Source organism: Nuphar pumila, chromosome 14 (genome assembly GCF_984573655.1).
Source record: "Nuphar pumila chromosome 14, dmNupPumi1.hap1.1, whole genome shotgun sequence".
NCBI lineage: Eukaryota > Viridiplantae > Streptophyta > Magnoliopsida > Nymphaeales > Nymphaeaceae > Nuphar > Nuphar pumila.
The window spans coordinates 38,823,903-38,847,763 of record NC_143262.1 but is presented as its reverse complement, the minus strand read 5'-3'; the positions used below and the strand labels follow the sequence as shown (position 1 = coordinate 38,847,763).

The window sequence follows — 23,861 nt, the reverse complement described above, 5'->3', positions numbered from 1 at the left end:
ACGATCACATGGATGATACCACGACCCCCTATGGATATAGGAATCACCGCAAGGGTTCTATAAAAAAGTTCTTTGCAGACACAAACGAAAAAAAAAACCCTAGAAAAAGCCATATATATATATATATATATATATATATATATATATATATATATATATATATATAATTCATCGCATATAATAAAATTTTTACAAATATCTAAGTAACATATTTGCGATTTTATTGGTTCCCTTGAAGTAGAGTTTCACACATAAAATTTTGTGATTTCAAGATATATGCAAAACATTTGTTATTTGTGAGAGGTTTTTCACAAAATTTTATTATATGTGAAAGAGTATGATATTTGCAATTTTGGTGATTTCAATTTCACTAAGATTTCACAAATAAATTTATGTGTGTTCTTGAGGTTAAAATTTGCATAAAAAACCTCTGATTGTAAATTTATTTAAGTAGGTGTTGAAGATAGCCGGCAAATGATACAATTTTATCACAAAAAGACCTAAATTCGCAGTTGCAAAGGGTAAAAGTATCCTAACGATGTCGGATATTTGTGATTTTGGACATCGAAAGAATATAAAAAATTATAGTAGAAAATCACGTCAGATTACCCATACAATACGGTCATTTTTCGATAAACTTTGATGCCTTCCTGCCCAGCATGTATCCAATTCTTCCATGGGGAAGTGGTAACAGTCAGAGATATTTGGCCCTTCCCCATCCCCCATTTCACCCAAAGTATCATCCAGCACTAGGAAGATGAGGAGGTCAGGACACAACGTAACCCCAGCTGAAACACAGTCCCCTCTCCTACTACGGAGGGAGTAGGTCACCTTAATCCCTCCATGAGTCCACATTACACTTATCTGAATATCTCATTCCCCCATCCCCCTCGGAGGCCAGTCCCCTTGTAATACTTGTGCAGGACCAGCTGAGGACCCATCTGCACAGATCACAGGCCAGGGGTGTTTGAGGTAATTCTCCTCACAAGCCGACCAAGTCTGCCTGCAAAATTTGATAATCGAGTAAGTCTGCTCCTCATGGCAAATTGAATTCCAAATCTGCCAGATCCTCCACACGACCATGTGGAACGTGCGTCTCCAACAGTAAGGCACTCTGTCCTCCGGGGGTGCTTGGGTTATCCCGCAGCTTGCCTATCAAAAAAAAAACAAAGAATATCTAACTAGATCTGAAACAACATGTACCACCTGCTAATATCATTTATTCCCATGAGAAAGAATAGCCTATTACCCCTAATCCAATCTTAGGGATTTAGGGGAAGAAACATTAACCAACACATAAGATTTGTAGAATGATGAATCTCATATAGAAAACTTGATGCATAATGTAAAAACTGCATCTACTCTAAGGGCACCTTTGCTTTCGTCACAGGTGGATGAGCAAACACAGTTGAGAATCCAAAGCCACGGTTCTTGGTCACAAGGCCAGTTTTGTGCCAACTTTCATAGAATTCAAAGCATCCTCAAGTGAGAATCACAATCATAACTTTGCATTTTCTCATGTTTCATCGAATATGAGAAAGTGCTGTGATTGTGATTTGCAATCACAGGAAGCTGACAAAAATCCAAGAATCATAGGGCACTGCAAACGTGCCCTATGGAATTTGTGTACCAAACTTTATTTAGAAAGGAAATTTGCCAGTGATTTATCCTACTTCCTGAGAATGTAAACAGTGAACCCCGTGGTTCTACAAAGAAAACTTTATCCAAATATAATAATGCACTGGATGTTTTCTACAAAACAGACACCAGGCGACTTCTGAATGCATATTAATCTGCACCGAAATCCTTCTTTTTGAATATCAGGAGCATTCCTGCCAAACACGTAGATGAAGCCTAAAGCCAGCATATTCCTCCAGTGGTTGCAAAGAAGCATGACTCAGCATAGTAGACTGTACATCCAAATGAATTATGAAAGGCAAACCTTCACCAGAGGGTCAATTTCACGAGCAGCCAAAAGGAAACCTATGAGCTTTGATCCTTCCATTCAGAGCAAGGGCCAGAACATCAAATTCTTCAACATACCAAAGCTCAGAAACCACAGCCTGATAAGCAAACAGTAAACCGATTATCAGGGGACTACTCCCATAATGTATGTGATGGCATGTCTGCAGACTGCCAAGCACGCAAACAAGTGAACCCTCACATTCAAATCTTAACATTTCCAAGGCCCCAAATCAACCAAATGCATGTATAATGTTCAAATGCAAATTACTAGACCATGGTCCATTTACTGATCAGGGTATACAATCCACCTTGACAGTTTTGATACCAACTGAGCAGAAATCATGCAACCAACTGCTCTATGTATATATTGAGGGCAACATGCCTCGTTTTCAGGCTTGCTAGAAAGAAGACTGAGTTTTCAAAACCAAGCAAATAATGTCTCGCAAAATAACCATATGTAACATTCATCAAACCTCAAATCCATGAATTTCATTGTTGATGCGCCCAACCAACTCATGGAAAAACGAACGTAGATTTGAGTCCTTACTCATGACCTGACAGGACAAAGTAAGACTTGTGAACACGATATCTCACAGCAAGGAAACCAAAGTAAACCTTCAGGATCAACACAAACTCAAGGAACGGTTTAAGTTCATCTATACATAACAAATAGCAGAAGGTGGCTATCCATGATACAGAAGAAGATTCGGCAGTAAAAAGGGTAGCAAAATAATGATATTTAGATACAATTATAGAAATGAAAGAAGCACCATGGAGCATGCAATTAGCATTCACAAAGCCTCCAAAAAAGAAAAGAAATTCAAAATAATAGCGCATAAATGTGGCACATGCTGCATGCAGGAAGTGGTCATTGCAGCAACAGCCAAGTTCTACTGTAAAACTTGTACTAGCTTCACAGATAATTGTTAAAATATATGTAATTTTTGTCTTTTCACAATATGTAATAACTGTAATAAACAGTTTCTTTCTTTTTTGTTTTTAGTATCTTTTTTGTAAAGTGCCATTGGGAGCTCCCAATGGTCCCCCTCTACTCTCCTTTAGTTGCATATATTGGGGTGTGTTCCCACCATACTTGGTGCTTAAGAAATTGTTCAAAAGAGATTATTTTTATATTTTGTACTCTCTTTAGTCTTTGTTGGGTCTTTGTATTGTCCCATAGTGGACTTGTGCTTGTGCACATTGTGTTTATGCTATTGTATGCCCTTCGTGGCTCTTGTTCTTGTACTTTCGCTTACTTCATTACATGGTATCAGAGCCATAGTGATCTTGGTTTTGTGGAAAGTGGCCACTAAGTGTTGGCGACCGTGAGAAAGCATCATCAAGTGTTCGTGGTGCTCGTGGTGACTTAAGTAGACATTTTCTTTCACTTACTTTGTTATCTTTCTCTCTCTATATAAATATCTCTTTTACTACTTAAGATGGAGCATGAACAAAAGCTTGATCTATTGTAACGACCCCAACTCATACCCTTTAAAAATGCGGAATATTTTTTTTTTTTTTAAGAGTTGCGGAAACCTTCCCAGAGATCTGGGGTCCTCACAGTTCCACTTTCCATTGGATAGCCCATCCACCACAAATGAAGTTGTAATTATCATCCATATCTACCAACTAAAACTCTTTTATTAATGAGTAAGAAAATTTCAAAGACAAGGTTTTCTTCAACTGAAAGTAAAGTGACAATTGCAGAGATTAAAAGAACTGAAAGACAAAAGAAAGAGCCATTATGTCCTCTACTGAAGCTGACAAGCCCAAGTATAACTCATCCATCCCCAGATGCATGTCCAACTTCACTGTTCACCATTTCCTGTGAAAAACCAACAAAGTAGGGTGTTAGAACCGAAATTCTGAGCACAGCTACTTCTAAAGAAAACATGTGAGAGAAAGAACATGGATAAGATTTCATGCAGTGAGTTGAGTCAGTACAGATAAAAAATTTGCAACATTTAAATATTCATAACTACCAATAATTGCATATACTCACCAGTCAAGAACATTAAAGCAGTGTCATATATCAATAAATAAATAATCAAACCTTTCAGCATGATTTCACAAAGTAAATCATATGCTACCACCGAATGATGTCATGATATCAAGAATGATTCAAACATGCATGATCTAATGCATAACAGAAAAATGCATGATTATGTGCAATGCATGATTTCTTCTGTTATCTTTCATTTAAGTTCCATCTTTCCATATGCATGCCCTATTAGATGCACACATCCTTAAGTTCCTCTTTTTAATTACCGTGGCCCACGGATACACCAAACGGGTACAAACCCCGAGGTCAAGTAGGTTCTCAGGGTAGCTTAACAAACAATTTGTATTTTATTACTGGGTTCCAACTTAGCCCTCGACCGATATCAGGAAACAGCACCATCCATCGGAACATTAGACCTCCACATCTAATGTCGGGGACACAAGGGACACCCCACGCCCACAAGTGCCACTTCCTTGGTACCATAAACTCACAGCTGTGACTAACACACCACTCCCGGGTAAAGTGGTGGGCTCTCCCTAAAACCGTGGCCAAGAGAAGAACCTCAATATCGGGTTAGGGGCAACAACGCACACGGAGTTTTTGTATCCTCACAGTCTCCCCAAGACCGGATATCCAAGATTCTCATACTCCAAGATTCTTTAAGTTTGCCACACATATGCAAAAGTAAAGTGAAAACCCCGCATCCTCCCTTGCAGGGACCCATTCGGGATTCTAGCCCGTATAAACCATTAGAACAGTGTAGTAAAGTGCCAAACCATCTTATGTGGTTCAAGTGATGCATTTAAAAACATATGTGAAAGCAAACCAAACTCACGGCTCTCCAGGCCGATGATGTCCATTCAGGCCATCAATGCACCACATAATAAAACCAAATTAGTGTTTTATTTATAACACTAGGCCAATAGTGCCACAAAAATGTGCACTTATGCAATCATACACCCAAACATATGCATGTCATAATTCATTCATATGCATTTTCAATATGTGTGTGTTACCTACATCACATACGGGTATACCAATCCATGGTTTCTTTCAGGGTATGAGTGTACATGTACCATTTCATATATAAATCAAGCGTACATGTTCAAGAAGCATTACTAATAATTGAATCATGCTCCCACTCATGCGTACCATAATCATAACAATCAAGTGAAAGCATAAACCTCCACGACAAGTGTTTCTATACCATCTAATACACAAGCTTTTAAATAACACATGGATTCTAGCCAAAAATATAATGTTCAGCTAGGGACAACAAGGCAAGATACATTACATATAAAATTTCAGTTTTATGTGTCCTTCCTCCCTAAACAGTGTAACATGAGCAATATTATACACAACTGAAAATTTTCAGGTTATGTTGCAATGATCCTACGCTGCATCTTACAAACTTTGAGCTTAACCACACTCAAGAACCAGCTTGAGCTACTTTAGAACAGTTCAATTTACTTCAATTCAGCAAATTACACATTCTCAGACCAATACTCAATTCAACATAAACTTTCAGATCACAGACTGATGAAACTCAATTATGTCTATAGAACACAGCATGCCTAAACCAAAAATTTAACATAAACCAGCCCCTGTTAATACAAGTATCATATAACTTAAGAATTTGTTCTAGCCGATTTATTTCCAACTAAATGTCTTTTCAAAAATAGCAATTCAACTATCCTGGAATTGTGGTAAACTAACTTTCTTTGCTGACAACTGTCCAATATAGAATGGAGCTAAACATAGAATCCATTCTAAAACACACTTCGGTGGAATTTAAGAGTAATATGATATTTCCTACACAAAGATTTCAGTATAAAGAAAACAGATAGTATGTTGGCAATAGTTACTTCTTCAGCCAGATTCAATTATCAGTCACCACCAAAATAAGATGAGATCTGATAACAACTCTAAATGTGACATTATTCAGGTCAACCATGAACTGAAATAATCTCTTACATACAGCTAATGGCCACTATTAAAATTAACTGCTAATAAAGTATGTAAGAGGAATAACACGGCTCTTCAGGATACATTTTTGTATCAACATGAAGTCGCCATCTCTAGCTAATCCAAACATAATAGAAGATTCAAAACCATCATGTATAGTTTTGAATGTGTCGGTTACAGTGTCAAACATTCTGCACACACACACCCACATGCAACTCATCAAGATACAGGGTAAACATCAATATATCAATACTACAAAAACTGCAGACTCCATTTCCATTTGTTTCAATAGAGACTCGTTTTTTTAAGGCTTATCAAATTCAAATCAATGAAATGGGTACATGAATAAACACAAGATTTTGTATATACAACTTTTCCAACACCTATCCCAAAACATCCATTCTCATGAAACTATTACCAAATTTATTTCCTAAATAAAACTCAAGATTTCTGTAGCAAATAACGTTGAAACTGGGCATCCTGCTGAAACAAAAATTTACTTTAACCAAAATACAGATTCTTTCATATGGTTTAGCACCAAAAATAAACAGATTCCGCTTACCTCTGTCACTTCAGTATTTAGGTTATCGGGTTCCAAAACAGAAATCCCCCAATCTTGGGGTTATCCATTTCAAAGAATCGGAAACCCCACGACTGGGGCTAATCCGATACCACAGCCTAACCCCCAAATCGTTTGGGCTAGGGATTTTTGGAAAGTAGGGTTTAAAAAAAAATCCCCAAATCGATTTGGGCTGGACTTGGTTGCAGTTTAGGTTTAGGTACAGTAAAACCCCAAATCGTGTAGGTTTTCGAAATGGGGAACAACCTAATCCCCGAATCCTCCCCTCAATCCACCCATGGAATCGAACCCACGTTCGATTCTTCCCCCCCCCGATTCCAAGGAGCACCGTACCTCGAGAAGACTTTTCCGGCGATCGAAGGCTGGAGACGTGCAGGCACGGACGGTTGGTGTCGCTCCCCGCTGCTGCCGTAAAGAAGGGAGCCTGCTGGAAGACTTTGGTGGCTGTGGCGACCCCTTATTCCTCCGGTGCGTGCACGCAGACAGAGACGGGAGAGACGAGGGAGAGAGAGAGGCGAGGGATGGGAAACCCCTAACTCCCCATCCTCCCTTTTATCAGCCCCCTCCATGCCGCGATGGGGGGAGGTCGGTTACGCCCTGCGTAACCCCCCCCCCCCCCTTTCCTTTTCTGTTACAACAAGATCAGGCAACCCTTATCGGGTTGCCCTTTCTTTTAAAAAGGGCTGTCATGGGGTGGGGCTCGGGTCCGAACACGGGACCCGTAACCCGGCCCCAAAACAATATGGATCCACAAGTGGATCCAAATGGATCCACTGTGGATCCTCGGATAAATATTTAAAAAAACTTAAAATTTAATTTATTTATTTATTAAATCGAGGTTTAATTCGATTAATCCTAATTACCCCCTTTATGGGTCCTAGATCCGAAATATGGATCTAGGCCCAACTTGAAAAATTTGAAATATTTTCTAATAAAAATCTCGGGTTTTACATCTATCCTTGAAGCTCAATGGATCCAACTACATTGTGTGGGGATCCGCAATGAAAAATAACCTCAAACGTAAAAAAAACTTTGAGGATATATGATGGGCATCAGCCCGGAGTGGCAACTTAAACTCACCAAGAGAGAAGGAGATCAAAAGAAAACCTTAGAAGGCAATGCACGCATGAAAGTTATTCAAGATCATCAAACTAAGATAGAGGATTGGGAAAGTAACCATGTCAAGATTCTTACATGGTTTATGAACAATGTTGAGCTTAAGATATGTGCAACATTGCCAAATTTCGTAAAGCCTGTGTATACCCAAAAAGATCTTGCAAGACAATTTTTCTTGCAAGAAAAAATACGAACCATCAAAAAGGTGAAATGAGTGTTCGTGATTATTTTAGTTCTCTTGGCCCACTATAAGATGAATTGACTATTCTTGAACCTAAGTGGGTTGCTAGTGAAGATGTGGAGTTAAGAAAAAAAACAAATGAAAAAATGACATTTTTTCCAATTTTTACATGGGCTTAGGCCTGAATTTGAGCAAGTTAGATCCTTGATTCTCCATAGATCTAAACATCTTCCTTTGAAAGATGTGGTTGTCAAAATTTACCAAGAAGAAACCCGTCTTGGTATGATTAAAGGGGGAGATGAAGTGTTGGTCGTCTCTAAACCGAGCAACCATTTGAAATCTTATAAGCATCCATACTTTGGGAGGCAAAATAACTATAATGGTAGCTATAAGAAAGCTATTTGTCACCACTAACATGGACCGGGACATATAAAGCCTAATTGTCTCAAACTCAATGATACCTCCAAAAACAAGGTAGCTTCCATTGAAAAAACTACACCAAAGAGAGCATAATCCATTGGAAGAGGAGATACATTTTCAGTTACTTAACTATTGGAGGCACTCCAACAATTACTTAAATCTTTATCAACTTCAGGGACTGCGATAACATCATCCTCTCTTCCCGGTATGTGTTCTTGGATCCTTGACTCGGGAGATTCTTTTTATATGACTCCACATGAAAATTGTCTATCCGACTTATGCACTAATTCAAAATTTTCATATGTTTCATGGAACATCCTTACAAATTAAAAGTATTGGAACTTTAGATTCCTCTCAAAAATTTGTGTTTCAAAAATTAGAGTTGTTTCAAAATTAAATTTAAATCTTTTTCAGTTTCTCAAATATCCGATCATGGGTGTGAAATCTCCTTCTTATCTAAGGGTAGCTTCGTGAAGGATCTCTGGTCCAAAAAGCGGATTGGGTGAGGCCATAGGAGAGATCTCTACTTCATGGATTATTTAAATCTCCCCTCAAAATCATTTTATAATTATGTCCAAGATAAAGACATTGAAACTTGGCATAAAAGACTTGGACATCCAAGTTATTCAAAGATGTATATTTTTCCTTTTGGGAAAAAATTTTGTAATGAAAAAGATTTAATTTGCAAGGATTGTATTTTGGAAAAATGAAAGTTATTCTATTTTCAAATAGAACATTTGTCTCTAAAAGACCTTTTGAATTAGTGCACTCGGATGTTTGGGGGCGTTTTCTGATCACATCAAAAGGAGGATATTCATACTATATAACATTTATTGATGATTTTACTAGGTACGTGTGAATTTATTTCCTTAATCTCAAATCTGATGTATTTTCTTACTTTAAGAATTCCATATGATTATTAAAAATCAATTTCAAAGCAATATTTTCATCCTTAGATCTGACTCGAGTGGTGAATACCTTTCCAATGAATTTAAAAAATATTTAAAACAAAATGGGATTTGTCACCAAAAAATCTTGTCCAAGAACTCCTTAAAAAAATGGGCTAGCCGAAAAAAAACATAGACATATTAGGGAAACCACTAGAACCCTACTTATCTTTAAAAACATTCTAAAGAGTTTTTGGACCGAGGCCATTCTAACAAACTTATTTGATAAATATAATGCCCTCATTATCCCTACAAAATATTTTTTCATATGAAAAACTATTTGTAAGAACCCCCGATTATAAACGTTTAAGAACTTTTGGTTGCAAATGTTTTATCCTCTTGCATAAAATAAATAAATTATCTCTAAAACCATTGAATGTGTCTTCATGGGCTACGGAGAAAATAAAAAAGGCTTTAGATGTTTTGACTTTAAAAATAACAAATTTTATGTTTCTAAGGATGTGATTTTTTTAGAAAATGGATTTGGGATAACTAAGAAAAAAAATAAAGTGAATTATAACTTCTTATTTGATTTCTTACCACAAGAACAATTAACCTCTTGTGATGTTTCTCCGAATGATAATTCCTTGAGTGATAATGGTGATAATGATGGGCATTCTAATATTGAGAATGTTGAATCACTATCAAGTAATGGTAATATTATTGATAAATCAATACAAGTGTATAACCAGTGTGAGCAAAGGAATCTTCAAAGCGCTTTAGAAAAATATACACATGATTCTTCTATAGAAGAGACTCCACTTAGGAGATCCAATCGTGTCTATATCCCACCTAGTAGGTTTGTATCTTATGATACTTTGACACCAACTTATAGAGTATATTTAATAGCCTTACATTTCTACTATGAACCATCACACGACAATGATGCTAAAAATCTTCCACATTGGGTTGAAGCAATGAATGTAGAATTAGATGCTCTAAAAAAGGCTAAAACTTTTGAGCCATGTTTATTTTGGAAAAGGGGGGTCTAGCGTGTAAAATGACACACCTGTCGAGGAGTTTCCACGATGCCATGTTTGTTTTGGCATTGTGTGTAATATCCGTGAATTTTAGTAAGATATTTTGGATTTTTTAAGGCATATTTTATAACTTCCGAGCACGTAGTTGCATTCGTATCAAAAGTTTGAAAACGGTCTTGATTTTGTTTAAACAAAGTTAAAATGGGTTCGGAGCGCACCTGGCAAGTCCTGGGGCATAGTAGTAATTTTAGAGAATTTCGAGGATAGTTATGACTTGAGGGTCATAGTCGTCCAAACCCAGGTTGACCAGCAGGCAACCACTTGTGGGCATAGATGACGATTCTATTTTTTTTAAAATACCTTTCTTGTAATTTTTTCTTTTAGAGGTTTCTTTAGAAATTGGGCAAAAATATAAGGACCTAGTTCTACTAACTAGGTTAAGACCTAGTTAGTGAAACTAGGTCATCAACCTTACTGAACTATAACTCCATTTTGGACCAGGGTTAGACCACATTGGATCCAACCCAAATCCAAGGACCCAGTCATGCAAAACCATTTGCATTCCCCTTGTTTTTTTTTTCATGGTTTTGCATGTCACCTCCACTTGGTCCCACTCTTTTTTTCAAGTGGACCCCCACACCAAACTAAGTGTACACCCCTTTTACCCCTCTCCCTCACTATAAATACCTCATAAGAGGCCTCCCGCCCTCATCACCCACTTCATTTCTTCCTCCTTGAATATGTTACCTCCCCCCCCCCCCCCCCCCACACACACACACACTCTTAAACCCATCCACTCCTCTCTCTTTAACGTACTCTCTCCTCTCCCCATTCTCTATTATTTCTGGTGGGCTGCACCAGCAGCAGCCACCAAGCCCCCCAGCCCCCCTTCCTTTGGTGGTGGACTGCACCACCGGCAGCCACCACCACCACAGTGGCCTCTGTTCACCACTGCCATTTGCAGCCAGCACCACCCCTGCTTCTTCCTTTTTGCTGTCTTTTATTGTCACCACCTGCTATATACATAACTGGCTGTGAACAGGGAGCCATTTTTCACTGGCTCTACGATCACCGTCAGATCTCCCCCGATATCCATTTCCGACCTGCAACCTCCATACTGCAAGATGCATCCGAAGAACCTTTCCCCTCGAGAAGACTACAGACTGTTTCACTCCCAGCGGAGCCCAAACAGGAACATCTGATCACAACTGCCTGACTGGGACAGCATTTTTCTTTGTCTGAATGTCAACTTCGACCCAGAGCCCGAATGTGACCATGTGCCTCCTGTTGGCACGGTTCGGTGTAATTCTTCTACTCTGTGAGGAGATTCAGAAAAAACTTGGGGATTGAAGATCCCATATGCGGGTCGTCCTCTGCAGATGCCCCAACAGGGCAGTTTGATCACAACTGACAGACTGACGTAGTCATCTGCGAGTTGGCAGGAGGCCAACTTAGGATCAGCACCGCGATCAAACCCTATCACCTCTGCCAATGCATCCTTGTGGGTGCACTTTTCTCCGCGAGGTGAATTTGACGGACTTAACGCCTCAGAGAGAGCATTCGTGAGCAGTCTTCTGCAGATGTCCAAATAGGGTCATGATGTATAGCTTCCATAGTTGATCTTCCAGGCATAAAACCAAATTGATTCTTCGATATCATGACAACCTTCCTCAACCTAGACTCAATCACCCTCTCCCAAAGTTTCATAGTATGACTCATGAGTTTTATACCACGATAGTTTGTGCAATCTTGTATATCACCCTTATTCTTATATAGAGGCACCAAAGTACTCTTCCTTCACTCATTAGGCATCTTATTTGTCCGCCAAATCTTGTTAAAAAGATTTGTCAACCATTCTAAACCTTTCTCTCTCAAATATTTCCAAGTCTCGATAGGTATACCATCTGCTGCCCTTCTTGATTTCATTTTCTTCAAAGCCTCTGCAATTTCTTTCTTTTGAATCTTGCGCATGAAGTCACGATTCATCTCATGAAAAGGAATGGACAAGTCTCTAAGATCATGTTTTACAACTGATGTTCAAGAATTTGCACCTAAGATAATAATCATGTTTTAAATATTATTACACAACCATTTCAATGTCGATAAAATTGTTTCAAAAGGTGAATCATTTTTTTCAAATGATTTGGTTAATTAGACTAAATCAAATCAATTCTGAAATATCTTAACAAAACTATATTTTTTAAATAAATTTTATAAAATAAAGAATATCAGACTAAAAATAAGAAATTATCAGGCAGAGGAAAAAGGATCGACCCACCACCAAGAAAACTTACCAGCCGCATGATAAAAAAACAAACTATATCAGCAAACTAAAATGAATCCATGATTCAATTGACCCCATTCCAAACTTCCACTTGAATATTTGGGCACCATACTTGAACCAAATAGAAACAAATCTCACTGAACATTCAATTAGTTTGAGATCTTAACCTAATCATCATTCAAAATGGTCGAAGAACACCCAAGAGAGTATCACAATCGTGAAACTAACATATAAAAGCTAGAGTTTCACCATAATTCAATCAATTTAAACCCAGCCATCATTCAAAATAATTAAAAAACACCCAACAAGATGCCTAAATTGTGAAAGTAACATTCAAACTGAAACTTCACCAAAACTATAAATCATCACAGAAAATCGCTCCATGGCAACAACGGTATGAGATCTTTTGTTTTCTTTTTTTAGTATAGGTTGATTTCTAAAGGAATTGGTCAAATCTGATTCAACGAATTATCAGACAATTTTAGGGTAACCCCGCCTGTATCCCCTAATCCACATATTTTAATGTTGATCCAATGCAAATCAGCTAAATTCAGTTGATTTATATATAAATATGCATGCATGCATGTATTCATGTATCTACAGCCATATTTTGATGCACTAGTTTTAAAGAACTCCATGTCGTACCAAGCATGTTCATGTTACACACACGAGCATCATATCAGCCAATACCCATGTTGGGTATACAAACTATAACATGCATGTGTACACACTATATTTCAAACTAGATTATTCTCTTGCTCCCTAAACTGAAGCTTCACAATTAGAAATGCATCCATCATGATATTACAAGCAATATACATTTCTTTACCAGTGGAAAGGAATATCATTGTCAACCATGAATAAGAAACAAGTCTTAACAGACAAAACACATACCCCTGAAGGTATATTTGGGGAACCAATAATCCTTGCAAAGGAAGTATGAAGCAAAACAGGATCATACTGCAAAGTATGAGGATTAAAAAAAGGAGATACACATCAGAAAATTAAACAAGTTAATAAAAACCGCTGAGATTCTCTCACAAGGTAATCTCTTCAGCAATAGAAAGCAGAACGAAGCAAAGATTTTTCTATATAATGTTCCATACAAGTTGCTTTTGTGGTGCACGTGGAAGCGCCTTTCTCAGTTCTCCACGAATTGTGACAGGGTCAGTACCAGAGGTTATCTGCATGCACACAAAATAGTAACATTAGTAGGGGAATTTGATCAGTGAAGGTGAAGAGCACAAAGTCAAATGTTACCCACACTTTTGCCAGTTTATCAGTGAAAATAAAAAAGATTGCAGATAGTTTTTGTGTTCTACATAAGGCTGAGTTAAAAGGAAGTCTTTGCTCATGTCGTTTTCTTTTTCATTTGTTAAAAATATCTTGCTTCAAATTGGAAACAGTCTTTTGTTTTATTGCAGAGATTAAAGAAAGAAACTTAATTTGTTAAAAATAACAAACTTAACATGATTCTTCTGCAGAAAAATCCAGCTAATATTTTGAAATGTTACAATATTAAATAAGGTGCATCTGGACAGATGGTAAGAAGGAAACCTAACTAATGAGATTTCTCAGAAACCTGGGAGAATTAAGAATTGACAGCTGAGGTTTCTTAGAAACCAAGGAAAGAATTGACAGCCTTCTAGGAACCATAGATTCAAAAACCTTTTTACCATCCTACAGATGGTAGAGGTGATTCTCCTCGGAGAATACTAGAACTTCTGAAGAATTTAAGAAGACTTGAGTTCATTCCCTGCATAGCATAGGAACTATGGGCCTGCAGAGAATGCAGCATTGATAAATCTTGCTTGCCTTTGTAGTGAAACAAGAACAAGAGCAAACCAGTGCCTCTTATGGGCTCACAAGAACACAACCAAATCACAAAGGGACACTAATGGGTCAATACATGTCACCCACACAAGAGTCAAGAGAATGAAAAATAAATGCTCGTTATATTACAAATGCTTGAGAAAGCATAGAAAATATACAAGGGAAGAACTCCTATTTATAACAAAAGAGGGAGATTGGAGGCAGCCCAACTAGCTGTTGGGCTGGCTCCCAGAGGTCACAACTCCAACAGCTAGTTGAAGCTGTCCCTGTCATGATCAATCACATGTGAGCAAAAAGAAAAATATAAAAATAAAAAAGGCTAAGTTAGCCCTTAATGGGCTGACCCATTTATTACAAAGTGAAATGACCGAAATACCCATACATACATTAGAATATATATATGCATACCAATACACATATAGATACACAATCTTAACACCCTCCCTCCAAACTCATTGTTTAACAACGGAGAGTTTGCCAAGTAGGAAGTGAAATCTAGGTGATGGGAGCGCTTTAGTGAAGAAGTCCGCCAGTTGATACTCATGGTACATATGACAACGTGATGGTCTTCTTTAGAAATTCTTCATGAACGTAGTGACAATCCATTTCAATGTGTTTGGTTCATTCATGGAATATATGATTGCTTACAATGTACATTGCGCTCTTGTTGTCACAACATAATCTCGAGGGTTTTGCAATGTGAACTCCCAAATCTTCTAAAAACTGTCTCAACCATACTAACTCAGGCGTAGTTGTTGCTATTGTTAAAATGTATTCTTCAATCATTGTAATCATATATATATTATATATATAAAGATTGATACATATACATATATGGTATATATGTATATGTATCTACCTATTTATATATATAAAATATATATTTCTCTATTATTAGTCATAAGGGTAGTTTAGTCATTTCAATTATTTTTACACATATTCTATCTAAATTGTGATCTTTTTATTTTTTTTTATTTTTTTTTTAGTACTTCTCAAAGTACATTAGGGGGGCACTCTTAGAGACGTTGGGCCCCTCCAACGGTCACAGGGGCTCCAACGTCTATATGAGGAGCCCCTAGTTGCTTCTCTTTAGTGTTATAAATAGGGGACTCCCCCTTGTATTTCAATTATTCTTGTGGGAGCTTTAGCTCCATTGTAAAAGGGTTTTTACCCTATTTCTCATAATAAAGAAATATTCTTTTAGCCTTTTGGCTTAACCCTTTTGTGGGTTTATGGGTTTAGCACTTTATGTGCTTTTGGTTGCCCCTTAGTGGATTTGTGTATTTGCACCTTAAGTGTGCATTTATGGGTTCATTATCGAACCCTTTGTTTTCTTACATGGTATCAGAGTTAGGTCGTGATCAAATTGTCTTTTGGCGCATCGGAAAGTGTGTTGCTCAAGAAACTTCAAAGAATGGTGAAGTATTCATTGTTTTTCTTCTTTTTCTTGAAGTTATTCAGTATGTATCCCTTTTTTTAAAGTATTATGCATTATGAAATTATTTTCTTGCATGTGCTTTCGTTATAATTATGTTTTGTACATTTAGTGTTTGTGGTACTTGAGAACCCTTACTTTTCACATATCACATTTCACTTGTTCGCATATTCTAAAATATTTCCTTTTAAAAATTGGTAAACTTGTTCTTTCTAGATATATGATTGCTCAAAAATGGGTCATATATCATATTTATTTTTTTTTTTTTTAAATTTAATGTCAATCCTATTTGAACTTGTGTATGGCTTTAGGAGTTTTTTGTTATTATGTTGACTTCAAGTATTAAAAGCTTGAAGTTCATATTTTCCATGTCTTTGTGCATGTGTATCCGTGCCTTTGTGCACTTGTGAGAGTTCTCCTTGTGCCTTTGTGCACACTTCTTATTTGTTAGCATTGTGTTTATACACAAATATTTTTTATATATAGAGACTTTTTGCATGAATGAACATACATGGGTGTGATAAAAATTAGCTTATATGTGTAGGAAGCTCTTAAAGAAAGTTGGGTTGAGATTGAATTTTTTAGTATATGAAGGATTGTGATAATTCACATACTTCTCTACACTTCAGCGATTACCCATCACATATAATGGTAATTTATGAAGAATCCTTTATATAGTGATGTTTTTCAAAATTGTCTTCAATTATGCAAGATTGATGATTTTTGCATAGTTGTTAACTTATAAGTTAACTTATAAAATTATATATGTTTTCGTGCTAAATGAGTATTATTGGTCTTTGCTTAATACTCTTGACTCTCATATGAAACCTAATTTGTTTTGAGGTTCTCTCTTGTTTGTGTGTCTTAGTGCACTTTTTCGGAAAATTGATATATGAATTTGGTAATTCTTGAATATGAATTTCTCACATTTAAATTAAGTCTTTGTTTTTCTTTTTTTGTATGAACCTAAGTGGTTCTTGTTAATGATAACTATTTGTGAGAATTCCGCGATCCTTGTGAAAAGAAGGATTGTAAAGGTCCTTCAATGTTTTTGGTTTCTTGAAAAAATTTTGTGGTAAGTATGTTGTATGAACCATTGTGTTCATTAAGAAAGATCTTTTAAAAGAACTTCCCACATTATATAGAATCTTAATATGCATTATTTAAAATTTCATATTGTGTTTATTGCATAATAAGATCTTTTGGTATAAAAGATTTCATTAGTTTGGATTTTCTTCTAAATGGTGCAAGTTTATAAACTAGTTTGTTTGTATTTTTTTGACATAAGATTCCCAAACCTCTTGATTGTATCACTTCTATGAAAGGATGCCTACGTTGGCCATAATATATTCTCATTTTCTTGCATTGAATTACACTTGTTGAGCATATAATTGCATAATTAAAGCTTGAGAGTCTCAAGCTCTCCTCTTTCTTCGAATATATTTTCGTTACATGCCTTTGTGCATAACTCTGCATGTGTATAACTGTTCAGTTATACACTGCCGGTCCCAAGCCCGGATAAAGGAGGAGGGTTGCGGTAGGCCAGTGACAGCCAGCATAAAAACTTAGTCATACCCTATGAATATGAATCAATATGAGAATTTCGTTGGGGCGTTCCCTACTGAGCAACGCGCTGGACTCTATAGGCCCGGAGGCAGTGATAAATAGAAAAGGGTTGCTAGGTCGTCGCCCAGAAGCGACGCGTTACACCGGCGCTCGGGTGTGGTGTCAAATAGGCAAGGGTTCCCTCACTTTGTCGGACGAGTGGGGGTAAAGAAGTTAGTCCAAGACCATAAAATTAGATTAGCCACTTGGAACATAGGGTCTTTAACTGGTAAGTTGGTAGAGTTAGTAGATGTTGTGTAGGAGAAAGATTGATATTTTATGTCTACAAGAGACCAAATAGGTAGGTGAGAAAGCAAAAGTGATAGAACCTTGGGGATATAAGATTTGGTATAGAGGAATAAATAGGAATAGGAATGGAGTAGGGATTGTTATGAGTCGTGAGTTTATAGATAATGTAGTTGAGGTCCGTAAGAAGGGTGATAGGATTTTACTTATTAAATTAGTATTAGGTACGGATATTATTAATATTATTAGTGTTTATGCACCTCAAGTAGGTTTAGATGATTCTATTAAGTGTCAATTTTGGGAAGATTTAGATGGAGTAGTACAAGAGATATCTTATGGAGAAAAGCTTTTCATCGGCGGTGACCTTAATGGAGATGTAGGCATTAGTAAGGATGGATTTGAGAGTACCCATGGAGGTTATGGTATACGAGAAAGAAATGAAAGTGGAGAAAGGATTTTAGATTTTGGTTTGTCCTATGATATGATCTTAGCAAACACTTGGTTTAGGAAGAGGGAGTCTCACCTAATAACATTTAAAAGTGGGGTTAATACGAGTCAGATAGATTTTTTCCTACTTAGAAAGAGAGATAGGGGTTGTTGCATCGATTGTAAGGTTATACCGGGAGAAAGTGTAGCTACACAACATAGAGTCTTGATTTTAGAATTAGACAATGCCGCAAAAGGGATAGACATAGAATAGATCCTAGAATTAAGTGGTGGGCAATGAAAGGAGCTAAACAAGGAATGTTTGTAGAGTAGGTAGTTAAGGAAGCTGATTGGTGTCTCGAGGATGATTCATAATCAATGTGGAATAAGATAGCGGGTGGCATGAGAAAGGTGGCTAAGGAGGTATTGGGTGTGTCTAAAGGCGGTGCACCGCTAGGTAAGGATACATCATGGTGGAACGAGGATGTCAAATTAGCTATTAAGGTCAAAAGAGAGTATTACAGAAATCTAAGTAAGAGTCGTGATAATGAGAATTTGGAGAAGTATATGATAGCAAAGGAAGCTAAAAAAGTAGTTTGAAACGCTTGGGATAAGGTACATAAGGAGGTTTATGACAAGTTGGATACCAAAGAGGGCGAGAAGGATATTTATAGGCCTGCAAAGATGAGAGATAGGAAATCGAGGGATTTGAGTATGGTTAGATGTATCAAAGATGAAACGCAAAGGGTTTTAGTCAAAGATGAGGAGATTAAGGAGAGATGGAAAGATTATTTTGATAAGCTATTTAATGGAAGTCATGCTCAGGATCTTGGAAACTTCTTCATTCCTTTTCATGAGATGAATCGTGACTTCATGCACAAGATTCAAAAGAAAGAAATTGCAGAGGCTTTGAAGAAAATGAAATCAAGAAGGGCAGCAGATGGTATACCTATCGAGGCTTGGAAATGTTTGGGAGAGAAAGGTTTAGAATGGTTGACAAATCTTTTTAACAAGATTTGGCGGACAAATAAGATGCCTAATGAGTGGAAGAAGAGTACTTTGGTGCCTCTATATAAGAATAAGGGTGATATACAAGATTGCACAAACTATCGTGGTATAAAACTCATGAGTCATACTATGAAACTTTGGGAGAGGGTGATTGAGTCTAGGTTGAGGAAGGTTGTCATGATATCGGAGAATCAATTTGGTTTTATGCCTGGAAGATCAACTATGGAAGCTATACATCTTCTTAGACAACTTATTGAGAGATATAAAGAGAGGAACAAAGATTTGCATATGGTTTTTATTGATTTGGAGAAGGCATACGATAGAGTACCTAAGGACGTTCTCTGGTGGACAATGATGAAGAAAGGTGTTTCTCTCAAGTACATTAGTATAATTAAAGATATGTATGAAGGAGTAGTAACCAATGTCTGCACTTGTGGAGGGGTGACAACCAATTTTCCTATAACGGTTGGGTTACATCAAGAATCTGCTTTAAGCCCTTTCCTATTTGCTATAGTGATGGATGAGCTTACGAGATCAATTCAAGAAAATGTGTCGTGGTGTAACGCCCCAAATTTCAAACTTGCGAACCTTTTCAGAAAAATAGGCAAAAGACTAGAAATATCTCTTTCCTTCAGAGTTTGTTTATGAAATCAGCGGAAGATTTTTCTTTTGTTAAATCAGAAGACAAGCTGACAACTTTGGGCACGTTAGCTAAAAGAACCAAAACTCACAAAATTAGGATATCCTAAAGAAAATTCGTTACAAACTCAAAGCATCCAGGACGCGAGCTAAGAGCAGGAAGAAGAAGTCTTGAAGTCATCTTGCAATCGCGCCATCGCCCGTAGTGTACCTAATCATCACCTGTACCCATAGAATAGGTTAGTTTCACGAAAAACTAGTAGGTGCACAAGAGAAACTACAAGAAACTGAATTAAGTACATTTAATTCAGTAGGTTACGCAGTTTAAAGCAGATATGCAGTTAAACAAGTAAGCAATGCAAGCAGGTGAATAGTGCAAACGCATAAGTAGTACAAGCGAATAAGTGGTGCGAGCGAGTAAGTAGTGCAAACGAGTCAGCAGTGCAAATGCGTAAGTAGTGCAAACAGTAAGCAGTTCAAAGCAAGTAAGCAGTGCAACTGACAAACGCAGCATACGATTCAATTGATCGTAGGTTGTGAACCACCATGCAACTAGCTTGTTCTCGTTCCTAGAACGAGGTCTCTGCATTGAATCAGTATCAGGACATCGTTTGTCGCCCTCACTACTTCTAACAAACGCTTTGTCCTGAACAACCTTAAACTATTTTCATCTCTCAAGGCCTTACGCGACCACCTGTCACCGGTTATGACTCACTAAGGCGTCACACTTTCTCACAAAAGCCCACCCTTCCGTAGAAGGTCCAAAACATGATCACTAACTCAAATCGCTAACGATCTGATCCTCACATCTAAGTCCTGCATGTAATCATGCTAAAACAGAAAGCCGAAGGTATAAATTTATAATTGGCTATCACAAACAATCTCAGAAGAGCATCACAGCTCACCATAACTTTTTATGGTAAGCAAAAACACAAGATCCACGTCGGATCGCTCGGTCCGAGAGATATACGACCTGACAATGAATTACCACCCTAGAGGGTATACCTGGTCTTGAACCATACACTTCCTTACAGGAGTTCACCCTCTTCGCGGCTACTCGTTCGTGGACAGTGTAATTTCTCACAGAGATTTTACCGCTCTAGCTGGATTACCCGATCTGGGAAATGTACAACCTCACAAGGAATTCCGCCCTAGATGGTATACCTGGTTTTGGACCATACACTTCCTCACAGGAGTTCACCATCTTTGCGGCTACCCGTTCGTGGACAGTGTACATCCTCACAGACAATCTCCCGCTCTAGTCGGGTCACCTGATCTTGACCATACATACCCCCACAGCGAAACTTTTGGAAAGCCGGTTCCCAATAAATACCATATCCAATGAAAATCATTGTGATACACGCATCAACACTAATGACCACTCTCAGGGTTGATAGCCACTAATACAAACAGCAAGATCAACGTCGGATCACCTGGTCTGAGAAATGTATAACCTCACAAAGAAACCCCAGAAATTGTGGGATCAAAAATGAAGATCGATGATGGGAAACCTTTGGAGGATCCTACCCCCTACCGGCAACTTGTGGGATCTCTAATGTATCTTAGCATCACAAGACCAGACATCTCTCATGTCGTGCATACTGCAAGCCAATTTCAGCATGCTCCTACATCCGTTCATATGAGTGCCGTTCTCCGAGTTGTCAGATACATAAAGGGAACTTTGAACAAGGGAGTTTTCCTTTCCTCATCTTCTGAGTTAAATTTGATTGCATATACTGACTCTGATTGGGGAGGTGACCCAAATAATCGTCACTCCACTACAGGCTTTTGTATTTTTTTAGGTGAATCCCTGATCTCATGGAGATGTAAGAAACAACAAAAGGTGTCTCTATCATCCACTGAAGCAGAATATCGAGCCATGGCGTCTACAACTATGGAGATTGTCTGAATTCATCAGTTGCTGCAAAACATGGGGATTCCAATTCAAGAACCCACAAAGTTATGTTGTGATAATAAGAGTGCAATCTATATTGTCAAGAACCACATGTTTCATGAGCGGACAAAGCATATTGAGATGGATTGCCATTATGTCCGTGAGCCATATCTACAAAAAGTCATCGATCTTCCTTATGTGACGTCAGAATATCAGTTGGCAGATTTCTTCACCAAGGCGCTTTGCTCTCCAAGATTCAACTTTCTCCTTAGCAAACTTTCGGTCATTGTGCCCTAAGTTTGAGGGAGGGTGTTAAAATGTATCTCTCTTTATGTAAATATTTACATATATATATAAAGAGAGATACATATACATATATACATCACGTATATATGTATATGTATCTATATATATATACGTAAATATATATGTTTCTTTTTTTCTTGTAAAACCCAAAAGGGTATTTTAGTCATTTCTCCCCATTTTGCGCATATTCATAATTATGAATATGCTGTAATTCTTTTTGCTTTTTTTACTTTTCTTCTTTTCTTTTTTCTTTTCCTTTTCTTGTCTTTTTTTCTTTATTTCTTTGTTGACTCAAAGTCAACCTTGGAGGGCTCAACACTAGCTGTTGAGCCTCTCCAACGGTTAGAATTCTAACCGTTGGAGGGGCTCCAACAGCTAGTGGAGCCCCTCCAAGGCTCCTTTTCCCTCTTATAAATAGGGGAGTTCCCCCTTTGTAAACTTCACTTCTTGGAGCTTTTGTTCTCCATTCTTCTCAATAAAATTCTTTATATTTTGTATGCCTTTGTGCATTTGAGTTTCTTTATTGTACCTTTGTGTACATTTGTTCTAAGTGTTCTTGTGCATTTGTGCACATTGGTGGTGTTGTGCTTATCGCACACTTTATCTCATTTTTGAGATATTTTCACAAAAACTTCTATATGGAGAAGAATAGACTTTGTAGATTCAAATTCTGATCTTAGACCGTTAATAAATTAGTAAAAGTGTTTTGCATCTATTTGTCTTGGGCGGAGTTCAATATCTTCAGGACAATGTCACTTTAGCTCTAGAAGAGTCAATTCTTACCAAAGTTTGGATAAGTCATTATAGTATTGTTTGATAGTTTTATCCCCGTGGACCATAGTCCGAACTTTATCTTTCACATTGTATATATATGTGCAATATCTTTAAGGGAATACATTCTCTTAAGATAATCTAGAGCCTTTGTTAGCATGCTCAAATTTAGCAAAGGTTGAACACTTTTTCACGTCCACACTGCTATGTTAATAAGCCAAGACATGATCTTGGCATGTCTCATCCTCCATTCCTTCCACTTCTTCTCATAAGTGGTTATAGCCTTAGCTTTCTCATTTTCGGTTAGAGCTACCTCTTTCACACCCTCTACCTTAGTGAGAACTAGCTTGGGTTTCAGATTGGAAACTCAAACAAAAAAATTTAAACGACTTTGGATTCGGGTCGGATCCGGACCCGGACCCAACTGAGGCACTGCCTCCCTCGTTGTCTCTTAAAGACAGCGAGGCAAAGGGGGGGAGGTTCTCGAAACCTCCCTTTCCCCTCTTTGCTCTCTCGTCTCTTCTCTCTCACCCTCACGCTCCATCGACTCTCCCCCTGACTGTCTCTCTCTGCACCTCCCCTGATGCTCCCCCTCTCACTTTCCCCTCTCGCTCTCTCTCCTCGTCGCTTTACTCGACCCGCCGTCGTCGGTAAGCACAGCCACTGGCGACAGCACCGCCGGATCCCACCCTCGTCGGTGACAGTCTCCCCTTGTTGTTCCTTCCCTCTCCCTGCTGCGATCTCTCGGCTCATCGAAAGACCCTGGCGAGGGCAGCCTGCTCCAGCCTCCCCTCTGCGACCTCACCGGCGACCCTTCCTCAAGCGACCCCCCTCCAGGTACGCGCCGCTTCTTTCCCCCTTTTTCTTTCTTTTTGCTGGTAGGGAGCCGCTCCCTGTGTCGGCTCGCTTTTTCTGCAGGGGGCTCCGCCCCCCTGCCTCTTGTGGATTTTCCGGCGGGGGCGGAGCCCCTGCCTCTTTCTTGTTTTCTGGCAGAGGACAAATCCCCTGCCTTTTGCCGTTTTTTCGACAGGGAATTTTGCCTCGTGCCTCCAGTGGTTTTTCGGCAGGGGGGCTCTGCCCCCCTGCCCCCACTCTGTTGTATGTTTTTCGGCAGGGGGCTTTGCCCCTCTGCCTTGTGTTTTCCGGCAGGGGACGAGGCCCCTGCCTCCTTGTGTTTCTCGGCAGGGGGCGAAGCTCCCCCTGCTCTTCTGTGTTTTGCCGACAGGGGGCGAGGCTCCCCCTGCTCTCCTGTGTTTTG

General features: G+C 38.3%; 1 protein-coding gene across 9 annotated transcripts in view; it reads right to left on the bottom strand.

Annotated features, from left to right (window-relative positions):
* LOC149816775 (uncharacterized) overlaps window positions 1-23,861 on the bottom strand; it is a 65,986-nt gene that overhangs the window by 4,417 nt on the left and 37,708 nt on the right. For 3 of the 9 annotated variants that reach the window (XR_016427586.1, XR_016427587.1, XM_089986836.1), the window contains exons 7-10: window positions 13,547-13,624; window positions 13,335-13,400; window positions 2,439-2,519; window positions 1,943-2,063 (exon numbers count right to left, since the gene is read on the bottom strand). Coding sequence is in view for 7 of the 9 variants with exons in the window: in XM_089986836.1 (XP_089842962.1) it covers window positions 1,962-2,063; window positions 2,439-2,519; window positions 13,335-13,400; window positions 13,547-13,624 (327 nt within the window). In the remaining 2 variants the exon portion in view is untranslated. Of the gene's footprint in view, window positions 1-884; window positions 1,153-1,621; window positions 2,064-2,438; window positions 2,520-13,334; window positions 13,401-13,546; window positions 13,625-23,861 lie in introns of those variants that run through there. The other 6 variants (XM_089986835.1, XM_089986841.1, XM_089986838.1 and 3 more) reach the window with 5 other exon arrangements.